Source organism: Nicrophorus vespilloides, unplaced genomic scaffold (genome assembly GCF_001412225.1).
Source record: "Nicrophorus vespilloides isolate i.1.1-1 unplaced genomic scaffold, Nicve_v1.0, whole genome shotgun sequence".
Taxonomy (NCBI): domain Eukaryota; kingdom Metazoa; phylum Arthropoda; class Insecta; order Coleoptera; family Silphidae; genus Nicrophorus; species Nicrophorus vespilloides.
Window position 1 is genome coordinate 1 of NW_017097567.1, and position 22745 is coordinate 22745.

The 22745-nt window shown below is 33.8% G+C and overlaps 7 protein-coding genes across 8 annotated transcripts; 3 read left to right on the forward strand and 4 right to left on the reverse strand.

The window, feature by feature from the left end:
* Positions 1–1006: 1006 nt before the first annotated feature.
* LOC108560430 (DNA damage-regulated autophagy modulator protein 2) lies at positions 1007–3825 on the reverse strand. The gene is made up of 5 exons (XM_017917966.1): positions 3666–3825; positions 3405–3526; positions 2351–2577; positions 2151–2283; positions 1007–1236 (listed from the first exon to the last, which is right to left on the reverse strand). Exons 1-5 carry the CDS (start codon positions 3734–3736, stop codon positions 1070–1072), a joined length of 720 nt encoding a protein of 239 aa, XP_017773455.1. The 5' UTR covers positions 3737–3825; the 3' UTR covers positions 1007–1069.
* Positions 3826–4915: 1090 nt separating this feature from the next.
* On the reverse strand, positions 4916–5865 carry LOC108560429 (putative RING-H2 finger protein ATL50). Its single transcript, XM_017917965.1, has 2 exons — positions 5565–5865; positions 4916–5506 (listed from the first exon to the last, which is right to left on the reverse strand). The coding sequence occupies exons 1-2, from the start codon at positions 5708–5710 to the stop codon at positions 5347–5349; spliced, it is 306 nt and encodes a 101-aa protein (XP_017773454.1). The 5' UTR covers positions 5711–5865; the 3' UTR covers positions 4916–5346.
* Positions 5866–6060: 195 nt separating this feature from the next.
* LOC108560426 (vacuolar protein sorting-associated protein 72 homolog) lies at positions 6061–7854 on the forward strand. Its single transcript, XM_017917962.1, has 7 exons — positions 6061–6138; positions 6456–6594; positions 6650–6779; positions 6837–6948; positions 7011–7193; positions 7248–7383; positions 7444–7854. The coding sequence occupies exons 2-7, from the start codon at positions 6461–6463 to the stop codon at positions 7817–7819; spliced, it is 1071 nt and encodes a 356-aa protein (XP_017773451.1). The 5' UTR covers positions 6061–6138; positions 6456–6460; the 3' UTR covers positions 7820–7854.
* A 79-nt stretch (positions 7855–7933) lies between these two features.
* On the forward strand, positions 7934–9662 carry LOC108560425 (odorant receptor 22c-like). Its single transcript, XM_017917961.1, has 6 exons — positions 7934–8663; positions 8719–8932; positions 8986–9085; positions 9140–9244; positions 9295–9450; positions 9511–9662. The coding sequence occupies exons 1-6, from the start codon at positions 8048–8050 to the stop codon at positions 9565–9567; spliced, it is 1248 nt and encodes a 415-aa protein (XP_017773450.1). The 5' UTR covers positions 7934–8047; the 3' UTR covers positions 9568–9662.
* A 130-nt stretch (positions 9663–9792) lies between these two features.
* LOC108560431 (odorant receptor 67c-like) lies at positions 9793–11388 on the forward strand. Its single transcript, XM_017917967.1, has 6 exons — positions 9793–10444; positions 10504–10717; positions 10770–10869; positions 10929–11033; positions 11099–11254; positions 11310–11388. The coding sequence occupies exons 1-6, from the start codon at positions 9829–9831 to the stop codon at positions 11364–11366; spliced, it is 1248 nt and encodes a 415-aa protein (XP_017773456.1). The 5' UTR covers positions 9793–9828; the 3' UTR covers positions 11367–11388.
* A 4483-nt stretch (positions 11389–15871) lies between these two features.
* Positions 15872–18206, reverse strand: LOC108560441 (ATP synthase lipid-binding protein, mitochondrial). Of its 2 annotated transcripts, none has more exons than XM_017917979.1 (4): positions 18112–18206; positions 17498–17582; positions 16571–16784; positions 15872–16119 (listed from the first exon to the last, which is right to left on the reverse strand). In XM_017917979.1, the coding sequence occupies exons 1-4, from the start codon at positions 18189–18191 to the stop codon at positions 15956–15958; spliced, it is 543 nt and encodes a 180-aa protein (XP_017773468.1). In that variant the 5' UTR covers positions 18192–18206; the 3' UTR covers positions 15872–15955. The 2 variants fall into 2 exon arrangements, with proteins under 2 accessions (XP_017773468.1, XP_017773469.1); XM_017917980.1 differs by lacking the exon at positions 18112–18206 and adding an exon at positions 18041–18065.
* Positions 18207–19553: 1347 nt separating this feature from the next.
* Positions 19554–20941, reverse strand: LOC108560427 (histone H2A.V). The gene is made up of 4 exons (XM_017917963.1): positions 20842–20941; positions 20625–20702; positions 20391–20504; positions 19554–20266 (listed from the first exon to the last, which is right to left on the reverse strand). Exons 1-4 carry the CDS (start codon positions 20842–20844, stop codon positions 20069–20071), a joined length of 393 nt encoding a protein of 130 aa, XP_017773452.1. The 5' UTR covers positions 20845–20941; the 3' UTR covers positions 19554–20068.
* Between the last annotated feature and the right edge of the window lie 1804 nt (positions 20942–22745).

The window sequence follows — 22745 nt, forward strand, 5'->3', positions numbered from 1 at the left end:
GTGAAAACACTGCTTTTTCGAGCATTTTTTCAACTTTGAATGCGAATTACAGCCAAACGGATAAAACCACAGTAATATATGAATACTTGCTACATTCCCCAAACATTCAGCTTTCATATGCATCTTCTGGATTCATTCTATGTATCATATAACTGAATTTTTATAATTGCTGCAAAACATGTTTGGTTTTTAATGGTTTTCCACTTATTTCCATGAAATGTGCAAACTGCTCATGACATACGTTACATTGAAACGCGACTCGGCATTTCATTCTTGAATTAATTGCGAACGCTCCTGCCGTGACACATTTTGTTTTATCACCGTTCACCGTTATTTAACGTGCACGTATAATTAACACCCTCAGAACTTACGTTTCGTTGAATCCACTATAAATTGTTTAAAACAAAAGTCGTTGCATCCATGATACATACTGATTGTTAACGAATAAGAAAAGAGAGAAAATGGATAATTAATGGATTAGGTGTTATTAAAAGCGCATCTGGCCGTTATGGGGATGAGCGTAGTATTATTTTCTTTTTTTTGTCGTCCTGGACGCTGGACGTGCAAATAATTGATTGCGTTCGGATGAGCTTGATGGATGGCCTTACGTAATTAATGTCTTCCTGCGGCGATCCATCACCGAGTGAAAGGAAGTAGGTGGAATAGGAAGAGATCATCGTGCCCATTTGTCCCACGAACTCTTCACAATGGGTTTATATATATATATATACATATTCCGTTTGCAGGTGTAAATATAAATCCTGGCCGCGATTACCCGGCGCATCCGCACGTTTTCTACATTACGTAGCAACGTAGATGCATAGATTACGTTCATTAACGTAACGTACAGATACGGCCGGCCAATTTGCATGCACGTAACGTTTTGCGCGCGCTTTAATGTTTATGATGTGCGGTTATATCCATCAGCTATAGTGCTTCTGCTTAGATTAAGCCGTTACCATTTATCTTCGTATGCAGCAACAAACTAAACTTAAAGTCGGTCGGTTCGTAACGCTTATATTAATCAACTTGTTATTATTGCCTAAGAAACTAACAGAACTGAATACATTTATAGTAAGTTTATCTTCGGAGGTTCTAGAGAGATCTTCTTGAAATCGGGAGCGAACGTCAGGATGAAGAACATCGTGGAGGTGGCGCAGACCCATTCGAAGGACGTGCTCAACAAGTGGTAAGTATAACCTCCGTCCTCCCTCTTCCATTTCGTCAGATCCTTCCCTGCAAACGAAGACACACAAGAAGAAGAAAAAAAAAGGAAAATAATGCGACGACTAAAATAGAAACCCCTCTTCTCTTTGCATCAATGTTACGCCAATTTACCGAAGCTTTCAAACCATCACATTTTTAAAAGCATTCTCAGCGGAACGTGCTTAAAACATAATAGTTCAATCGCATTCAATTTTATAAACACTCAGTTTCGCATTATACCGAAAATCGATAATTGTTATGTGTATTTTTGTTAACAAATCGTTTCTTTTTAATTAAAAAATCATCAAACAAAATTTTGAGACTTGAAAAATTGATTTCTGATGAAACAAAAAATGTGTTTTAAAAAAAGAAAACATTCAGGAATGGACCGCAACAAGAATATTACGTGAATAATGAATAAGTGTTCGTGAGAAGAAGAGGAGAAAGAAAAGGGGAAGTGGAAAATACACACTTTCCGGATGCAAATTTTATTCGTGGCAAGTTTTCGCGTGTGCGAACCGAAAATTTTAACGTAAAGAAGAAGAAAGAAAACGCGCTGAAGAAGACTTTACATAAAATATGAATGGAAAACGGTCCCATAAATAATACATGATTGTTATTACCATGATAAAAAACAACTTTTACAGAACTTCTATCAATAATGTAACGGATCTCTACTATCTGTTGTATTTGCATCTGTTAACGGAAAAGTGTATATTTTCTTGTATTCTATAGAATATATGTTGGACATTAATTTAGAGTACGTAACAATATTTGTATTTCGAATTTTGCGAAAAGATTGCATAAATTTGAAAGCTAATATGCTTGTTTAATGATTATAGATTTATTATGTGGAGAGGTGAAAAATGAAAATATCGACGTAACCCATTTATTTATATTTATCAATTGTGCAAAATTCGATGGAATGATTGCGATTCACTCACCTGTGAATTGGATAGCGGCAGGAACTGCGAACGAGAAGCTCACAATGCACGCGATGGTGCTGAGCATGGACAGGACGAACCGGAAGTTTCGCAGACACCGAGACTCCGGATCCGTTAGCACCGTCACCCTCCACTGAGCCAAGAAATTCGTGATTTAATTTCGCTTATTTACCCTTTTCGATTCCGCAAACTCGAGTTACCATTGTTATCTGATACGCGGATCCGAGACCGAAAGCCATCACCGCCCCAATCAGATGAACGATGAGCAAATTCGTCTCTTGGAAATTACCGACGACGCTCACTCCGAACGAGGCCATCCAGCCCATATGAAGACATGCCTTGTTCTTTCCGCTCACCTCGGCCGTCTTCCCCAACGACTCGTGCAATTCCTTCACTTGCAAGTATCGTATGTAAAACACTATGCCCACTGCAAATGCAAAATCAATACAAAAGTGTGTCTGTAATTAATTCAATCTACTAGAATCAAATCAAATCAATTTGAACATTCACAAAACTGTTACTATTTTAAAGCATTGCATCAACAGTGTAAATGTTATATAAAACGCTTCGATTCTCTACATTTTTCTTGGCTCGAAGCTTGTCAGATTCCCATATTAAACTGAATTTATGGTTTCAGTTATCTGTTTTCTTCTATGTAAAAGAACGTGCAGATATAACAACAAAAGGATAAAATTGCTTTCGCTCCATATATTTTGTTTTTTGTTTGGATCAAAGCCAAAAAACACTAGTTCGTTGAGGGTCAGAGTGGATGTAAACATAAAATAGGACAATTTTTATTAAATTGGATTAAATTTATGCTTAGATAACTTATTATAACTTCGAGGACGTTAATGATGGCGAAAGAAATCATGATGTTAAATAAATGTAATTTCGATTAATTTAATCAAATTTCTTATTTTCATTTGAAAATTTGATTAATATTAATGAACAAATAGTTTTATATTTGATAATGAGAATAAAATGAAAGTAAATTTGTTTAAATAAACGTAAAAATATAGAATTATATCCTGAATGTAATTTGCATTAGTCTTTGAAATATTTGGGATCTTAAAGAATGGTACGTGGATAGGCTAGACATGAAGATGAGATATTCTTGTTGGTTTTCTTTTAGCACGTAAACTGTGTTAATTGTTGCAATGTAGAGCGTGTGTCGTGTTGGTGTTGGTTTTATGTAAGCTATCGATCGGACACGGAACAACAGCACGTTGGACGATTGTTTCGGGTCATACTTACTAATAATAGAGCCGGTGTTCAATAGCTGTCCGAATATGCAGCTCTCCGGGACGAAGGTGCCGGTATCGCTGATGTAGGGAAAGATCGGCTCGACATCTTTCATGCACACCGACATTATGTATCTGGAATTAGAGGAAAATCATGGACATGCGACAACAAAAGAAGACAAGGACAACAATTAACAAAAAGAAGTAACTGCAGCAGCAGCGGCAACGAGTTACTCCACTTTAATAAAGTATCGATTCAGAAGTGTTTGATTACAGTGTGATAAAAGTAATGAGAAACCATATGCTGAGCACGATCGGAAAGTAGTGGAGGTTCCCGTAGACCATTTCAGTTTGGCGCCGTCTCTTCGACTACCGCTTATTACCACTGCACCTTCCAGCTAGCTGCTGCTGTTGCTACAGCATGCGATTCCTATCGGCGCCGACGACGATGATGGCAGCAACAATTCAAATGCCATATTTCAATTATTCAACGGAGATGCTACCGCTCCGATTACAAATATTATTATTAGTATTATGCACAATATTCGGTCGCTTCACTTGTCCATCAACTCTATTCCTAATACACCTTTATTACCTACGAAACGACGACTAATCTATTTGACAACTGGTCATTAATTGAACACACAAAAACTACACCCCCCGTTCGTTTGTATCACCATGGAATTGTACTATTTATTTCATTTTCCATCCATAATTTTTCAATTTCCTTTGTGTCATAATCTTAATCGCGCATCGCAATGTTAATATCTATATAGCCTTTACGTAAATATGGAATATAGATAAAACGGTAATAACATATATCTTTTATATTACATCTATCTACAGGCGCAGCAAAGTAAAATTTGATTAATCGAGATAACAATTCTATTTTGCACAATTTATCCACGCATTCGGCATCAAGTTCATACAATCTATAGTTTTAATTTAATTAACATTTCCTATTGATAATTACAAATTTTTAATAGATGAAATATAATACAATTATTGAGCAGAGAATGAAAAAAAAAACGTTATATCTCTTCACGTATATTAATCAAATAATGTCTGATAGAAGACTTTTCCTGTTGCAATTATAAAATTTATAAAAATTTCTGCAGTTACTGTTTTGTATTGGGTAATACTTTTTCTATTAAAAGATCCGCAAAAGACCTGAATAAATCAATAAAATATGTTTTTGCCTTATTTTGTAAAATGAAAAATTGTATTTCTTGTGAAATTGTGAGTAATTATACACCTTTAAAAACAATCATAATGATGCCAATTTCTTTGAAAGAAGTCTAATTTATAAATCTGTAAGAGCATTATATAACCAAAATAAATGCATCAACAGATGGAGACACCGTTATTAGCAAAAACAAGTTTTAACCATTTAGGCAACTTTATATACACGTATAGTTATTTCAAATGAATTCATTTGTACTACTGTTCTAAATTAAGAAATTGATGTCATTTAAGCACCTTGTGAAACAGTACAATAGAGTGATAAAAATAAAACTAAAATAATAACGAATTGCTTATTTATTTATCACGTATTTTTATTAATTATTGTTAACAAGAAAACAATAATATCAACGAAAACGAGTTTTCAGACAAAACATGCATTCTCAAGTGCACTTTACACTTAATAATTATCATTATTAGCTACAATTTATTTATGGACGACTTCCCAATATCACAAATTTTTCGTTTTCAATGGTGATCAGTTCTAAGACACTTGCAGTGATGTAGTTAAAATATAAAAATAAACTGAACATTTCTTTTAGCTACTATATGAAACAAGTATTTATAAGCAACAGCACAAATAGAAATGTGCCAGCCAAAATTACGCATCAAATTAATTGTAAATGTATGATACTTTATATACTATAAAGCTAACAATTGTAAAATAAAAAATAAAAATTGATTTGGTGTAAACATATTCTTTGGTGTCACCTTCAAAGAGACTTCCGACATATTGGGCAGATCCTGTTCCTCTCAGTCCAGCTGTCAATGCATTTGATATGGAAGATATGCTTGCATGGCAATTGCCTCACATCAGATATCAATTCATTAAGGCAAATTGCACAGTTGTTTTCATCACTTTTAGGTGGTGCACTGAAAATAATGTAGAGGTTATTGAAGATTCTTTCAGAGGGTTTTAGGAGTTTAATACTTAGTATCATAGCCTGCATAATAATAGGTTTTATTGCTGTTGCTATAAGCCTGTGGACGCCTAGACGATTGGTAGTATACAGCATAAGCTATGCTGGCCAATGCAGCACCAACGACGAACACAAATCCAATTCCAGGTAGTGACATTCTTGATAACACGCAGGAAGCTTAAGCAGAGATAGAATAATATCACTTATCAACTCATTGATTTAACCAGCAATCAATTTAAGCTTACACAACAAATATTTGGAGTTCAGACTAATAAGAACACCACAACAAAGTTATCAACAACAATAATAATAGGTATTACAATGCTGGCAACTTTCAAAAAAATGTGTAAAACTTTCTTAAATATGTAAAACTTTCAACAATTCTTCAACAAAACAACTTACTAATATTATTTTAAGTAGTTTTATGTATAAATTTTTGTAATTATATTAATTTTTAGGTCAAACTAATCACTATATTCTAAAATTTTATTTTGGATATTGGCTGCAGTGTCTGTCAAACAGTTGTAATTCTTTGTTTATGTTTGTGTTTGAGGTGTTCAATTAATAAATAGTAAATTAAAATAGGTAAGAGTTTAATGTAATTACATGTAAATATTTTAATTTATTTGCATGGTCAATGTATTTCGCAATTGTCAAAAACAAACCCATTGATATATTTATATATGCTAGTCATAACTATCGGTTTAGTAACTCACCCAATGAAGATACAGCTGAGACAATTACATTGCCACTATAAAATATATGTTTGAGGTGATTTTTGCTCTGTTTTTGGCTCTTCAATTTGTTTTGTTTGTTTTTCCAAATACAGTTGACATTCAAAGCTTTCTTATTTATTTGAGAATTAACCTAAAGCATTTAACATTATTGTATTGCATTTACAGAGAGAATGAACCGAGAAAGGAGAAACAATGCTGGTAACCGCATGTCAAAGCTTCTCGATGAAGAGGAGGAATGCAAAGATGACTTTTATAAAACCAACTATGGTGGCTTTGAGGAAACTGAAACCGATAATGAATACGAGTAAGAATGTTACAAAATCTGAGAGAAACTTAATACTAATTCTGTTGTAATTCAGGGCTGAAGGAGATGATGAGGATATTGTTGATTCAGATTTCAGTATAGATGAAAATGATGAACCTATTTCTGACAATGAAGATGCTGAGGGGCAGAAGAAGAAGAGGAGGGTGGTCACAGGCTCATACAAGGTATTTATTGTAAATTGTTGAAGGGAATTTCAATGAAATTATGCATTTTTTTTTTAGGAACCAGTACAGAAACAAGATAAACAGAAACCTAAAGTGAAGCCACCTAGGCCAAAAGTCAGTACTCCTAGACCACCAAGAAAGGATCATTCACTTTCCATAGAAATAAGTGGTATTTAAAAATTCTCGTTTGTTTTTTTTTCTTTCGAATTTATTGATTGAGATTGTTTGTAGAACGTAAGTCGATACGAAAATCGACGGCGGCGAAAACAGCGGCGACTGCACAGAGGATTAAAGTTCGAAATTTGGAGCAGAAGAGGAGACCGAAAAGGGCCAGAGAGGAGGAGTGGATTCCAACTCAGGAAGAGTTGTTGGAGGAGGCTAAAATTACAGAAGAAGAAAATATACAATCGTTAGGTAAAGTTTTAAAATAATCAAATAAGTTCAGAATTTCATTTTATTTTTTTGTAGAGAAATATCAGAAGCTGGAGAATGAAAAGAAAACGAAGAAAATATCCAAGAAGACTTATAATGGACCTATAATTAAGTATCAGTCGTTGAGGATGCCGCTGATCGAAGAATTGGACGACGTTAAGGAGAAAGAAGTGTATGTTTTGTATTTAATTTGTTTTCTATTATATTAAATTGATTTTTATTTTGTTCTCAGGGATGAAACTAAAGATGGAGAGGAAAAGAAGTATTATGAACGAACGCTGATCTCGTTCCTAAACGATCCCAACGACGAGGTCTTCGACAAGTTCATGAAGAAACGGGTGAAACTGCGACCCGCTCCGAAAGTCAAGTGCACTATCACGAATATGCCTGCCAAGTACATAGACCCGTTGACCTGTCTGCCATATCACAACAGCAGATGCTTTAAATTAATAAGGGAAACGTACTACCAGCAGATGGAAACGCACGGGGACAAGAGCAACGCCAAGGTGAACGAGTGGTTGAAGTGGTACGCGAAGAACAAGGACAGCGTCAAGTTGAGCGCTCTGGTGAGGTCGTCGATGTTGAAGAACATCAAGAAAGTTATATGATGAAAGAGAATAAAAAATGTGCTTGTGAACTGAAATGTCGTGTGTTGTATTTTTTTTTATAAATTCATAATTGAGGAAGGCGCAATTAGTTTCGTTTTGTACTAAATGAGAGGACCTTTTAATTAAGACAAAGATAATTAATTATGGATCAAGGAAGCGGATCTTGAGGTGCGTATATATTAGGAAGCGATAAAATTTCAAGTTTTTTTTTCTGCTTCTTCACGTGAAATGTATCCGAAACGATATTTTCCGTTCGTGATGACCGCTTTTAAGTTGGGCGGTGTCTACGATTCGGATCATACGAATGGATTTTGGAAATACTTCTTCAAATTCTACAACGTGTTTTTGTTCCTGCTATGTCCGATCTACTATACCATAGTGGAATTAGTAATGCTTTATTACACGAAGAAAAGTCTGTACATGTTCATAGATCACATTGGTATGATGTTCGTGCATTGGGCAGGAAACATGAAGACGGTGTTGTTACTGTTGAATCGCCAGAAGATCAAGGACGTGATGGGTGTCCTGAAAGATCAACGTTTTCATTACGAGGATTTCGAAGATTTTCGGCCGGGAAACATCCTGCAAAACCATTTCAAGTTCAACGAGATCTTTTGCAGGATTTTCATGTTCACAGCCACACTCGTACCAATCTCAAACCAGATATCCGCTTTGAAGCTCTTCATCGTGGAAGGACATTCAATAGACGCAGGAAACATGACTTGCCAGGATATTCTCCCGTATTACTGCTGGTTTCCTTTCGAAACGGAAACATACGAATCCTGCAGATACGCCTTCCTCTTCCAAACCGTCCCCATGATCTTATTCGTGTATCTCATTACAGGTGAAGCGTAAATACAAACTATCATCACTAAATTTAAGCTATATTTTTATTCTAGCTTTCGACATTGCCTTTTCGTACTTTGCCTCGTATCTTCGAGCGCATTTCCTCTGCATCCGAGGCGCCTTCAGCACCTTCAGAGAGAGGTGTCTGGTAAGACTCAATTTACCAACCGATTACGAACTTCTCAAAGACTCTCAACATCCTAAACTTGAGATGGAGATTAAAACAGAGGTTCGCAAAATCACCCACCATCTCCAAGTAATAATCAGGTAATAGATCCTCACCCAAATCTCAGATTTGATCGAATGATATTTAATTTTAGACTACACGATGAATTGAAATCGTTCTATTCTATTCCTCTGTTAATTCAAGCCATGTCCATAGTGGGGATCTTAATCAGCTGTCTTTATATTATATCATTGGTGAATAGTAATTTCCTTTATAATAGAGGAACAATTATTAGTTTTTGGTTTTAGGAACCTCTCTTCAGCGCAGAAGCGTACGCGCGTTTTCAATACGCGCTTGGATTGTTCTTTCAATTGAGTTTGTATTGTTTCCAAGGATCGGAAATTACCAATGCTGTGAGTGAAGAAACAAAGAAAATTATGATTTTATTTGTAATTGTTAATAGGCTTTGAGCGTGGCTGATGGTATTTATGAAGCCAACTGGTATTCTTGCACGAAATCGGTGAAGACGACGATGATGATTAACATGATGAGAATGCAAAGAAAGGTGGAGTTTACCGTCGGGAAATTTGCTCCCCTCAACATGTCGACTTACGTTAAAGTATGCATTAAAAAGTGAAATTTAATATATATTTACAAAAAAAATATTTTTTCGTTGCAGATTTTGAAAGGATCATACACGTACTACACGTTTCTGAGTCAAAAGAAAATAAATTAGTATTAATTAGGAGTTCATGAATATTCTATAAGTAATAACAAGTTCTTTGAACGAATAATATTAGTTTCTATATAATATTAATGTAACAACACAAAGGCAAGAAATAATAAAAAAAAAATGTTAATTGCACCTTTTTAAAGAATCATATTATTTACGTGCGGCTTTGTAATTTGTTCTCATCAAACTTGCATAGTTTAATGGTTGTTGGTAAATATATAAAACAAATATTGATGCACTTCCGATGCATTTGCTTCGAGAAAAATGTATCCGAAACACTATTTCGCGTTCGCCATATTCATGTTTAAAATTGGTGGTTATTACGATCCGAATTATGCGAAGACCAATTTCCTACGTAGATTCCATCGAGCGTACAATTTGTTCGTGTACGCCTCTTGTCCCATTTATTACAGCACCGTCGAACTGCTGATGCTTTATTACACGAGCAGATCAAGTTTGTACGTGTTCGTGGATCATGTGGGCATGATCTTTGTGCACGTCGTTGGGACGATTAAATTAGTATTTTTACTTACAAATATGAAGCTGATCAAGAAGGTGATGAGGATAATCAAAGACATAAAATACGAGAGTTACGGCGAATTTCAACCGGGAAACATATTTCTCGCCCATTGCACGTTCACCAGCAGGATCTGTTACATTTACATTTTCGTAGGCTCATTGATACCTTTAATCAATCAGTTCAAAGCTAGCATTAAATTCATTGATCAGAGACATCAATTGGAAGTTGGAAACGTTACGTGCAAAGAGATCATGCCTTACTACTCGGTATTCCCATTCGGATCTGCTACATTGAATTGGTGCATAGTGGAGTTTATCGTCCAAAGCATTCCCATGAATACGTACGTTTACCTAATTGGTGGTAAATTTAACGAAATATATATTTATAAATTGCTTGTTTTTAACTGATTTTTGCTGCAGCATTTGATGTAAATTTCGTGTTTATGTTGGCATATCTACGAGCGCATTTCCACTGCATCCGAGGGACTTTCGAGACTATAAGGGAACGATGTTTGGTGCGTTTGGGTTTACCCGAAGATTATGAAACCATCGTGGATTCAGAAAATCCAAAGTTGGAAGCGGAAATTCAAATGGAGGTGCTGAAAGTTACCAAACATATGCAAACTATAATAAGGTGAAGTACAAATGGTTTCGTAAACATCTTATTAATTATTATTTTATTTTAGAATTTGCGAGGCCCTAAAAGACTTATACCTCATTCCCCTGCTCTATGAGGCTATTTCGGTTATAGGCATTTTGATTAGTTGCCTTTACGTCATGTCTTTAGTAACATTTATTTCTGTGCAAGTTAAACTATATTTTGGATAATAATTACTTTTCTTTAGGAACCTCTTCTGAGTCTCGAGGCTTACGGTCGTTTCCAATACGCGCTGGCTCTTTTTTGGCAATTAAGCTTATACTGCTTTTACGCATGTGAAATTACAAACTCTGTAAATAAATTTTGCATAAACTGTTTAAATTTAATAGTTTTTACTCTTTTTTGTTGTTATTTTAGGCTTTGCTGGTCACCGAAGGTATATACTTTATGAAATGGTATTCTTGTACGAAATCAATCAAATCAATTCTGGTGTTTAATACTATGAGAATGCAAAGGACCATTGAATTCACCGTTGGTAAATTCGCGCCACTCAATTTAACTACATACTTGCAGGTGTGATTAACTCCAAAGAAATAAATTCATAATATCTCTATAACTTTGTTTTCAGATACTCAAAGGTACTTATACATACTACACGTTTTTATCAAAGAAGGGACAAATGTAAAATACAATTTATATAGTTATTAGTACAAAATAAATATTCTACAGTTTATTATTTATGTAAAACGTAAAGATAGTTCATTTTTCACAGCTTGTAACACGCGATGGCCTTCTATTATGTATCTGCGATTGAGCACATTGTTTTATTTTTAAATTGCAAGTTTTATGATGTAATTAACATAATTGAAAAACGTAAAATTATTACAACAAATTGAAAAATGCTTAATAAACATGTTTTTCAAATTTATTAGAAAACTTAAATTCCTGAAGAACCTTTCAAAATCGAAATATCAATGCTATAATTTTTTCAGCGGATTCATTTAAAAGGTGATGGTCTCCAGTTTACGATTATTGTTGAATTAAATGATTATCCTGAACATAAAAAGAAATAGACAGAAGATGGTCCTTTCCAGCATCTTCACTTTCGATAACACGAAAATGACAATGAGCTCGAGTATCCCTGAAGCAAATTACAACAACTTATACTCAAATAAAAGCTGAAAATCTCACGTTTCCAACGAGCCCACTTGCAGTTCTTTGATATCATCCATTCGTTTGCTATGAGAAGATATTTGTTACATATTGAGTTGCGTAAATTGGTACGTCAGATGTTTACAAGAATCGTAGCACCGTAGTTTTTGGAAATCTTATTAGAAAAACTCATTAATTATTAGAGAAGAAATCTTTTGTTTTATAAAATCTTGTTTGTAACGAATTTTCAAAATAAAAATCTTAATAAATATGTACTGGCAGTTTTTCTTTACTATTTAACTTCGATTATGAAAAGAGCCCTTTCACACATTTGACTGCTTATAACACGAGAATGGCCATACTTTTATCATTGAAAATGCATATTTGATAAACTAATTAACACGAGTATCTATCAATTAATTTAAAAAACGTGAAGGTATTGCAACAAATTGGAAAAACTCTCATTATATTTTTATTTAAAAATCTGGTTTATAGGAACAAGGAATAATTATTTCGCTTTCGTTTGATATATAATGCATTAACATTGATCAGTTAATAAGAAAGTTATTAAACTTTAATGTGTCTGCGGTTTTCGCGAATCGAAACGCAAGTCCCCCCCCTCCTTGAATCTCTAAAATGACATAAAATTTCAATTTGCACCAGGAGACCAGGAGTAGCGAGGAGGTATCTGAGCTCCTAGTAACGGTAGTTCCAATACAACGGTAGTTCTAATGCAATGGTAGTTCTAATAATATAGCCAATTACGTTTGTGTGAGTGAGCGAACTGTCATTCTGACAACTACTGTCAGTGTGACAGCTAGTGTTACAGAGAAGGTCCTCTCAGTGTACAAATTAACTCCAAAGGTCTTTATTGGATTCGATCTTTAATATGAAATGTTCTGCTAACTTAATGAATAACTTGCTTGCTTCTTCTATTACCTTGCACGGAAAACATTACATTTCGGGCAAGTATCACATCAACATGATGACAAAAGTTATTTATTTTCAGAAAAAATATATCAGCGGCTAAATTGAACAAAACAATTTTCATATAACATACTGAAATAGTGACTTAATATATGTATTGGAAAGTGGAAGGAATTCTTCACCAGCAGTAGCAGTTTTCACGTTCAAATAGTGGAAACCTGAACTGTTGAATGTGACCAAAAACTTTACTTCTTTAATGTCAATCTATAGTATACATGATCCTAAAGAGATAGTATATATGAGTGCCATGTGCAGTTAAAATAATAGAAAATCAAAAAAGGAATATTCATCACAAAGAGACTAAAAGTATTTCTTGCTTCAGGAGGACTGAGCAGAACCCATTCATCTTTTGTTGCCTCTTACATATTCCTTAGACATAGTATAACAATTCTGAGTGGCAGGTGCAGTGAAAATACTGGAAAATCAAAAATGTAATTTTTCATCAAACCCCAGAACGAGACTAAAAGTATTTCTTTCTTCAATAGGACTCAGCAACAACCATAGATTTATTGTTGCCTTATACATGATCGTTAGAGATAGTATAGCAATTCTGCATGAGCGCACTTCCTAAAACAATAACAAATTTAAGATAGTTGTAATCTCTGTTCTAACTTTTCTGAAGAGAAACAATCTTGGATGATTTATGGATGTTGAACTTAAACATTTATTCAAAGTGTAAAAGTTTGCCATACAAATGCAAAAAAGTTTGCATAAAAAACATTGCAGAATAAAGACCAAATCCAGTAAATGTATTCGAAATTTACTAATGTATTACTTACACCCACGCAACTCAATTCAAATTATAGTTACTAAAAATTCCGACAGATGGCTCTACTTGTCCTAATTATAACGCATATAACTCGAAAACTAATTAGCACATAACTTATTAGATTAAAGTAGTAACATTAGATTCGTTTAATCGTTCTTTTAACAAGTTTGCTTCTATAAATTAGTACGTTTTAAAGGAAGTGGATTTTGGGCAGCGCCAAAATGCTCGAACTACAACCTTTGAGATGTTGCTAATAGATGCCACTAGCTTTCACAGAAACTGAATCGTTATTTTGCGCCTAAATGCAGGCAACCAAACATACATATAACTTTCGTGATCAAATTTGGAGACACCTATCGGCGTTTCATCAAAGTTTGTAGTTCAGGCATTTTGGCGCTGTACAAAATCCATTTCCTTTAAAACGTACTAATTTATATAAATATTCATGATAAATTAAAGTTTGATCAAATATAATTGCATTAATGCTTTGGACTTAATTAAATTATAATTATCTTTTGAGATATGACTATTTTAATTATTAGTATCAGAGCCACCTGTCGGTGTACAATCATAGGAGCTGCAAGATTTTCTTTCCCCTAAAAACTCAAGTATTTATATAAACAATTGGCTTATATTATGTAATAATCATTTAAATTATTACTCTTCATGTGGCTATGTAATTTTTCTAATTATTTATTAAAATAATAGTATTTGAATATTTGTAATAAGAGCTATCTGTTATTAAATTTTAATACTAATTATATTCAAATTTTTTTTATTTTTGAAAAAAACCTAAATAATTCGATTGTCAATTCAGAATAATGTTAATAAATCTATTTTCTATATACCTACCTTAATTCCTGTGGATTTCCTGTTAGATATTGCTAACAAATGCCACTAGCTTTCACAGAAACAGAATAGTTATTTTGCGCCTACATGCAGGCAACCAAACATACACATAACTTTCGTGATCAAATTTGGAGACACCTATCGGCGTTTCATCGAAGTTTGTAGTTCAGGCATTTTGGCGCTGTACAAAATCCATTTCCTTTAAAACGTACTAATTTATATAAATATTCATGCTAAATTAAAGTTTGATCAAATATAATTGCATTAATGCTTTGTACTTAATTAAATTATAATTAGATTTTGAGATATGACCAATTTAATTATTAGTATTAGAGCCACCTGTCGGTGTACAATCATAGTTTAGTTCGTGTATTTTGGAGCTGCAAGATTATCTTTCCCCTAAAACCTCAAGTATTTATATAAACAATTGGCTTATATTATGAAATAATCATTTAAATTATTACTATTCACGTGGCTATGCAATCTGCTAATTATTTATTAAAATAATTGATTTGAATATTTGTAATAAGAGCGATCTGTTATTAAATTTTAGTACTAAATATATTCAAATTTGTTTATTTTTGAAAAAACCTAAATAATTCGATTGCCAATTCAGAATAATGTTAATAAATCTATTTTTCTATATATCTACCTTAATTCTTGTGGGTTTACCTGTAATTAGTGTTTATAGCTATATTTAACAAACGTAGTTATCGATAATTAATTATTATTACGTAACAATTGTTAAATATATTGATGCGCAATAAAATGCTGCTTCATATCGATTTGTTGTCAATCTATAAAATTCATAATTAGAAAATATTGATTAATGTATGTAAAGTGCGATATTTGCTAAAATGATGGATATAATACTGTACCTACCTTTGGATAACTTCTTTTATTTGCTCAAGTCATTTTAGTTTAGCGATATTTTCAATGAAACCCTACTACTAGCAAGAAAAGATTTCCAACTAATGTATTTTTATTTTATTTCTAATGCTGTACAACATGTACGAGCTGCTGTTCTTCTCATGTTACACATAGATACAGTCGAAAACTCATTGTAAATACATGCCAAGATTAAGAAGAAAAAGAAAACGGGGATGAATATTCGTTGAACCCTACTACACAACACCTAAGCCCAAAATCACTGGATGCAACTTTCTACAAAGTAGGTTTCGAACACTTTTCGTTTCTTTTCTTTGGCCACCGTCGTACATATTCAGAGCCTTTCTTTCTACGCAAGAAACAAAAAGAAATAATAATAATAATAAACAAATAACAAAATTATAAAGTCCGCTCTATTGCTGAATTATATTTAAAGAATTAATTAAAAAACACATAATTTATGGTTTTGTTGTTGTTGAATTAATGCTGCCGTTGCTCGGATGGTCTGCAACTGGAATCACCGAAGAAATATTTTTGATGTTCTGTTTTTTTTTTAACAATGAGGTGGTGGTGTTTAAAAATTAATTTTCCTTAATTAATTTAATTACGCCCTTCTGGATGGCAGTGATTTAGAAGGCGAAGAGGAGCAAGAAAGCCATCATAAGACAGAAGAGACCCATAGCCTCGGAAAGGGCGAAACCCAAGATGGCGTATGAGAACAATTGCTGCTTGAGGGATGGATTCCTGGCATAACCAATGATGAGAGAACCGAAGACTGATCCAATACCAGCACCTGTACAATCAAACGGAAAAATTAGCAATCATTTATATTTCGCATGACACAAATAAAAAGTAATAATAATAATAATTACTCGAGATATTCCAAAAAATATATATAACTTGTAATTAATATTTGTCTTATGTTACAAGAACTTAAACACAGGTAGAACACAGAGGAATATGGGTGTGGTGGATTAAAGGGCGAACAGCATCAGGAAGGCAATCATGAGACAGAAGAGTCCCATGGCCTCGGAGAGCGCAAAGCCCAGGATCGCATAGGAGAACAGTTGCTGTTTCAGCGACGGATTTCTTGCGTAACCGATTATGAGGCAACCGAACACTACGCCGATTCCGATACCTGAAAAAAGGATCAATCCAGGACGGGTTAATGCATTGCAGACGACTGTATTAGGAAAATGGGACAATCTGAAAGTGCTGATCAATAAAAGAAAAAAGATACTAACCGGATCCAGCTACTCCTACTGTGGCGGCTCCAGCACCAATGAACTTGGCAGCAGAGTCAATGTCCCTGGTGACTGGGGTGGTTTGGAAACTGCGGACAGCAGGTAAGAAAGTTGGTTTCTGGTGTTGTTGGACAACTGGGCTTTGGACTAAAGATTGGCTCTGGCTGACAACACTGCTGAGCGGTCTCAAGTATTGTTTGGAGTTGTTGATGAGCTGCAAAAGTTAACAAATAAACAATTAAAATAAATTCACACACACACAAAATAAAAAGTAATTGCATAATAAAATTATATAATCATCAGGCATGTGATTACTTGAGCATGCATTGAATGCTTGTTTTGTGAATCGAGTATTATCATGGAACGTTTTAGAAAAATCAGAGCATCAAAAAAGAAAAAGAAAGAGAGAAAAGAGCAATGTCTAAAATCCAATTGGATTGTGAGATATGAACTTGAGTGTGCTGTGCATGTTGAATGGTTATGTAACATGCCACACACAATCTGATATCCACCTAAATTTTGACTTTTACTATAGCAATTGTTAAAGATTTTCTTTAATTATAAAGATTATAAGAGCTTATTGCATAATTGCTCAAGTTCAATAATGAGATGTTTCACCAAGATCAGTTATGTAATGAGGGAAAATTATAACTCTTTTTTTTTTTTTGGAAAAAGTTAATTCCAATGATTCCTTAAAACTTGTGTTGTTACATCCAATTGAATGAAGAAGCTTGGAAATGTAATGCAATTAGAATGAACAGCTTACAATTCCATTCAAACATGGCTGAAGTGGTTAGGTAATCAGAGAGTTGCCGAAAAATCAATAATTCGGTGGCGATCTTGGGCGTTACATAACCGCGATTTGCGGCATTAAAAAAAAGGGGGTGCAATGCAAAAAACAAAAGAGAAGAGAAGAGAAATACTTACGGCGCTCCTGAAGGCAGCTGGGGCGATCAATCTTGCACAGGCGAACATTTTGTGTGTTTTTTTGTGTTTCGGTAGCGAACTAAACCTGCAAAAAGAGTTAAACGAGAATGGTATAAAAGGCCGTTCGTTCGCTGGGAAGTTTCTCTCGGACCACTGACAGTCGTTACATAAACGTAACGATTTTTCGATCAGAATTTTTGACAGCCAAGAAGGTTGCCCCGGTTACGTAACGAATGTCGGTGGAAATTTTTTTATCGGATGGATAGATGAAATGAATTTGAAAAACAAAACAATTTTGTCTCCCCACGAAGGAAGAAGAAAAGCGCATCGATTCCATGGCCAACGTCGTTCGAGTTGGAATCCAATTGGATTTTGGTTAAGTAATCACTCGAGACGACGAGCTTGTTGTGTAATGGCCGATCCATTTTTTCTCCGTTTCCCATTGGAAAACTCGCGAAAATAACTGGAACGATGGATCCGGAAGGCGCCGGGGCTTGGAATCGTGCACTTTTCTTTAACCGATGGGGCGCGGATCGCGGATACCTTGAGGATGCAAATTTTGACTACGATTTTTTTTTTCTTTGAGAGAGAGCGCGATGGAATCGCCGACTTACCAGAGAACAGTTGTCGGGATGGATGACCCAGCGTACGGAATGTGTAATTCGTGAGTGACTGACACGAAACGCGAGGACATGCGCAAAGTTGATCAAAAGATCCGAGAAGACTAAAAGCGCTTGCGTGTCCTCACCTCTTACAGCCGGACTACAGGAATCTGCAAATTCAAAAAATATTCCAATTATTTCTAATTTTTTTTTTGTGCAATTATATAATGCGTTACACTTTTTTTCCTGGCCCACAAACATTTAATTTTAGAGCTTCCTTAACAATCCCACAGCAAAACTTGAATATTTCTTGCAATTGTTTAGATCTTCTTAACATCAAATATGGCTGATCATGATGGCCTACTTTAATTTTAAATCAATATAGAAACAATAGTTTAAATTCACATATTCTACCTTTACAATTCATAATCTAAAGATTAAACAAATCCAGTTTTCACACATAAATCAACTTGTGAAAAAAGCTACACTTGAATCTAAATTATTAACATTGTAACTCGTGATCGATATATTACGTAAGAAACAATCATAATCAATATTTATAGTAATCGATTGCATACATAAAAATATAGATTTCGTCCTAATTCAACTTTCAATCAATATAAAATTATGTTCAAACTTACCTGACAATTTGTATAATTTGTAAATCAATACTGTTTTCTTTAAATTCTATACTTTTAGTCAAGAACAACATAAAATTCATATCAATAAAAGCATACTTACGAGATACATAAAGTTCTTCAGCAAAAACAATTATATTTGCTCAATCCTATTGGAGTTTAAATGTTGTCTAAAGTTGAATTAACAATAAAGAATTATCACATAATCAAGATTACAATTACTGAAGAAATATATGGTAACAAATTTTAAATATTACTTTAGAACTTAGTAATAACAATGTTAAATTTAGTGAGGTGAAATATTAATTACAATTTTAATAACAAACCTGAATATTTCAGATATTAATTTCGCAATGCACATGATTTCAGTTAGACTTTATACAATTTAGCAAGACAATAACGTTACAATAGTTTAAGAAAACAATTGGAAACCTAGCCTTCGCACTAATTAAAAAAATAATATTTTATGAAAATTACTTTATTATGAAATGATCTTATGAACAAAAATTATACATATTTTTCACTTGTTTTTTTTATCAGTATATATATATATATCATTAATATAGATTATAAAAGAAAATATCAATACAAGCTAAATACTAATTATTACACATTGAAAAAAAAACTTATTTTTTTTGTCTAATATTAATTAGCAGTAAATTCTTTTTCGTTTTGTTCCAACAACAAACATGTTTTTTTTTTCATTATATTTTTAATATATATAATAATAACTATTAATCTAAACATATCATTTTTTTTTAAATCATTATTTCATAATTTCTTTTTTTTTTGGAGGGTGTGTGTGTTCTTCTCTTCATTCACAAGGAAACAAAATTATATTTAAAAAAAATTAATTATATCAGTACATGAAATTGTGTGAAGGGGGGTGGGTGGTGGAGAGATGAAGGCACATTTAAACAGAAGCAGTTTTCTTTCATTCTCGAAGATGGGAATATTAAAAACAAAAAAAACTTTGTTGAACTAATTAAAATGAATGTAACATTTAGCTGAACGGAAATGAATGCAAAGAGGGGATAAATAGAAACAAGAAATTAATGAGTCGTCTTGTATAAGAAAAATACAGAGTTGAAAAGAAACAAATCAAAATATAGCAAAATTATTGGAGTATAAAAAATGCAATATTGGATATTACTTGGCTCCATATGTTATTCATATAATATATATATATTAAGATGTTGATGTAGTTGTTTTTTTTTCCTTCTCATTTCTTGTATGGCATTGTAATGTGCCAAACAATATTAAAACACATCATCGACACATTAGATTAAACATAAATTTTGTACATTGTAATTACTCTAGTTTGAATTACTCTAAGCGGGCTGGGAGTGTGTGCCTCCTTTCTTGCCAATAAGGGATTTGTGGATGTGGGGAATCACACCACCACCAGCGATTGTTGCCTTGATGAGGCTGTCCAACTCTTCATCTCCACGGATGGCCAACTGCAGATGGCGAGGAGTGATACGCTTCACCTTCAAATCCTTCGAGGCATTGCCAGCCAACTCCAGAACCTGTATGACAGTAGGTTTAGTATTCGAGCAGATGCATTTCAGTGATGATTTTTGTTGTGCATTGTGTGCGAGTTTGCACTGTATCAACATAACCTAAAAATAAATTGGAAATTGTAGGACTCACCTCGGCAGTCAGGTATTCGAGGATAGCAGCGGAGTAGACGGCAGCCGTGGCGCCGACACGACCGTGACTCGTCGTGCGATTTTTCAGGTGTCTATGGATCCTGCCGACTGGGAACTAAACAAAAACATAACCAACAATTAGCATAGATAACCTAGTAGATAGATAGATATGCACGATCCGATACGTTTCCCGTAGGAAACGTTGACACGCTGCGGCACGTCTAACGATAATTACCTGGAGTCCAGCACGGGCCGATCGCGACACTGCTTTGGCCTTTGCCTTGCCAGAATCTTTGCCTGCTTTTCCACCAGCCTGAAACCAAATTCGATATAACTCTGACAATACTTCATGTAATGTCGCGAAAATTCGTCCGAGCACGGATCGAAGTGTTCTGCTTCGATCGACGTCACTTTCAGCGGGATCCGAGCGTTCCGTCCGCCTCAAAACTTACCATTTTATTCGCGTTGTTTACTACGTGATGCTACACTCACAAACAGCTTCAACAAAGTACGCTACGCGCGCCAAACTGCCGTTGGCATCTATCGCGTCTGCGCACTGTCGTCACGTGACCTCTTCGATCCAATGACACGCGGCGATTTCGACAGACGCTAATATGGCCGTTATCGATTGTTCCATATGTAACTGTTTTCGTTTTCTACGCTGACAAAAATTGGAGGGAAAACGACGAACGGCAACGGCGGAAACGCGCCCGAAAAACGCCAGCCAAGGATGGGAGGAGGACGAAGGACTAAAGTCCCGTCCTCCGACTGCCTCCCGCTCCCCGCGCATCCTCGAGGAATGCCCATCAACGCGATGATTAATTAAACAACAATGTCGGGTTTTCAAAATGCTAGAGAGCTGAGCAGAGCTATGGAGAAGAGAAAAAAAAATGAATTCAAACAACAATGCACGAGCCATTTGATATTTAGGTTACATTCCGAATAAATTGCCCGGTTCGAGTCTCCACACGTAACAGATCCAATTTTAATTATCACCTTTATCAGTTTTGCGAAAATAATAAAAAAAAAATTATATATATATGAACAATTTCAAACTGATTACGTTTCAAAAGCTGTAATTGTATGGGGAAAAATAAACTAATAATTGCTCTGGGATAACTCGCATTATGTTTCCAAACAAAGCCTACAACGATTACGATTTGAAAACAAACGAAAACCGTTACCTACAATGAAGAGCAAATTCTGTTCCATATTTTCATTATTAATAAAGCACTGTTACTATTACTACATACATCGTTATTGTATCATTGGTTTAATTATAATTACAGGATGTTTATAATAAATAAATCACTTCCTTCTAATTACTGCAAATTTTCAAATTACAACTCCTCACATTTGAATTTATAAATAAAGTATCATAATTTATGAATCCGTAAATTACAATAGCATTTACTCATTACTGAAAATAATACAGTTTAAAAATAATTCTAAATACGAGTCTAATTACCAATTTAAAACTAGAATTGTTAGGATAAACTAACATAATTATAATTATTTCTGAAACGAAGAGAAAATATTGTTCCATTCTTTCATTATTTATTAATAATTTGCACATAATTTGTTAATTATATTTACATGATTTTTATAATATTTAAACATAAATCACTTCCTTTTAATTACTGTAAACTTTAAATTTAAAACTTACATATGCATTTAATGTCTTCTTTACATTATTTATGTTACAAACACAATTTAATAATCTTAACAATTCTTAAATTACAATTAAATTATCAATAAGTATTCAATAATTGGTATTAAATACAAATTTAAATACAAAAGTCTACGTATTAATTCAAAGCTAGAATTAATGGGATAAACAAACATAATTATAATTATTTCAAAACAAGCAGAAACCGTTACGTGCAATGAAGCATTAGCAATAACGCATTTTAATTTACTAAACTTGAAATTGCGGAATAAATACACGGTGATATAAATAATTGGCATTTCCTTCTAATTATAGAAACCAATTTATTTAAAAACGCTCAATTTGTTAAATGTACATTTTGCGTTTCAAATGTTTAATTGTTTTGTTAAATAATATAAAAAAAAATATGAATAATATTTGAATTGTTTAGAAATGTTGATTAATTGAAATTTAAAACTATATTAGCTGTACCATCTGCAAATGAATTGTAATTTCATGAGTTTTATACTGAAAAGTCGTTGCATATTGAAATCAATAAGTTGTTAACAATTTTACAAGTTAACATTGTTTATTTTTATGCAACTTTTCCTCTCGCAAACGTTGAATTATGCACTGCGGCCAAATCTGGTATAAAATCAATACGCTCATACAAAGACGCACGAAACGAGTTTGTGTGTCCGAAATAAT

What these genes read in the sequence shown, in the direction of transcription:
- LOC108560431 (XM_017917967.1), top strand. Translation starts at nt 9,829, where the DNA reads ATGTATCCGAAACACTATTTCGCGTTCGCCATATTCATGTTTAAAATT. An exon ending in CATATGCAAACTATAATAAG is followed by an intron (nt 10,718 to 10,769) that starts GTGAAGTACAAA and finishes ATTTTATTTTAG; the next exon opens with AATTTGCGAGGCCCTAAAAG. An exon ending in ATTTAACTACATACTTGCAG is followed by an intron (nt 11,255 to 11,309) that starts GTGTGATTAACT and finishes CTTTGTTTTCAG; the next exon opens with ATACTCAAAGGTACTTATAC.
- LOC108560426 (XM_017917962.1), top strand. Translation starts at nt 6,461, where the DNA reads ATGAACCGAGAAAGGAGAAACAATGCTGGTAACCGCATGTCAAAGCTT. An exon ending in ACTTTCCATAGAAATAAGTG is followed by an intron (nt 6,949 to 7,010) that starts GTATTTAAAAAT and finishes GATTGTTTGTAG; the next exon opens with AACGTAAGTCGATACGAAAA. An exon ending in GACGTTAAGGAGAAAGAAGT is followed by an intron (nt 7,384 to 7,443) that starts GTATGTTTTGTA and finishes TTTTGTTCTCAG; the next exon opens with GGATGAAACTAAAGATGGAG.
- LOC108560430 (XM_017917966.1), bottom strand. Translation starts at nt 3,736, where the DNA reads ATGGTCTACGGGAACCTCCACTACTTTCCGATCGTGCTCAGCATATGG. An exon ending in GAACACCGGCTCTATTATTA is followed by an intron (nt 2,578 to 3,404) that starts GTAAGTATGACC and finishes TTGCATTTGCAG; the next exon opens with TGGGCATAGTGTTTTACATA. An exon ending in TGCCGCTATCCAATTCACAG is followed by an intron (nt 1,237 to 2,150) that starts GTGAGTGAATCG and finishes CTTCGTTTGCAG; the next exon opens with GGAAGGATCTGACGAAATGG.
- LOC108560441 (XM_017917979.1), bottom strand. Translation starts at nt 18,191, where the DNA reads ATGTCCTCGCGTTTCGTGTCAGTCACTCACGAATTACACATTCCGTAC. An exon ending in CAGCTGCCTTCAGGAGCGCC is followed by an intron (nt 16,785 to 17,497) that starts GTAAGTATTTCT and finishes TAACTTTTGCAG; the next exon opens with CTCATCAACAACTCCAAACA. An exon ending in AGTAGGAGTAGCTGGATCCG is followed by an intron (nt 16,120 to 16,570) that starts GTTAGTATCTTT and finishes TTGATTGTACAG; the next exon opens with GTGCTGGTATTGGATCAGTC.
- LOC108560429 (XM_017917965.1), bottom strand. Translation starts at nt 5,710, where the DNA reads ATGTCACTACCTGGAATTGGATTTGTGTTCGTCGTTGGTGCTGCATTG. An exon ending in TATGCAGGCTATGATACTAA is followed by an intron (nt 5,507 to 5,564) that starts GTATTAAACTCC and finishes CATTATTTTCAG; the next exon opens with TGCACCACCTAAAAGTGATG.
- LOC108560427 (XM_017917963.1), bottom strand. An exon ending in CGGCCCGTGCTGGACTCCAG is followed by an intron (nt 20,505 to 20,624) that starts GTAATTATCGTT and finishes GTTTTTGTTTAG; the next exon opens with TTCCCAGTCGGCAGGATCCA. An exon ending in TCGAATACCTGACTGCCGAG is followed by an intron (nt 20,267 to 20,390) that starts GTGAGTCCTACA and finishes ACTGTCATACAG; the next exon opens with GTTCTGGAGTTGGCTGGCAA.
- LOC108560425 (XM_017917961.1), top strand. Translation starts at nt 8,048, where the DNA reads ATGTATCCGAAACGATATTTTCCGTTCGTGATGACCGCTTTTAAGTTG. An exon ending in CATCTCCAAGTAATAATCAG is followed by an intron (nt 8,933 to 8,985) that starts GTAATAGATCCT and finishes ATTTAATTTTAG; the next exon opens with ACTACACGATGAATTGAAAT. An exon ending in GATCGGAAATTACCAATGCT is followed by an intron (nt 9,245 to 9,294) that starts GTGAGTGAAGAA and finishes AATTGTTAATAG; the next exon opens with GCTTTGAGCGTGGCTGATGG.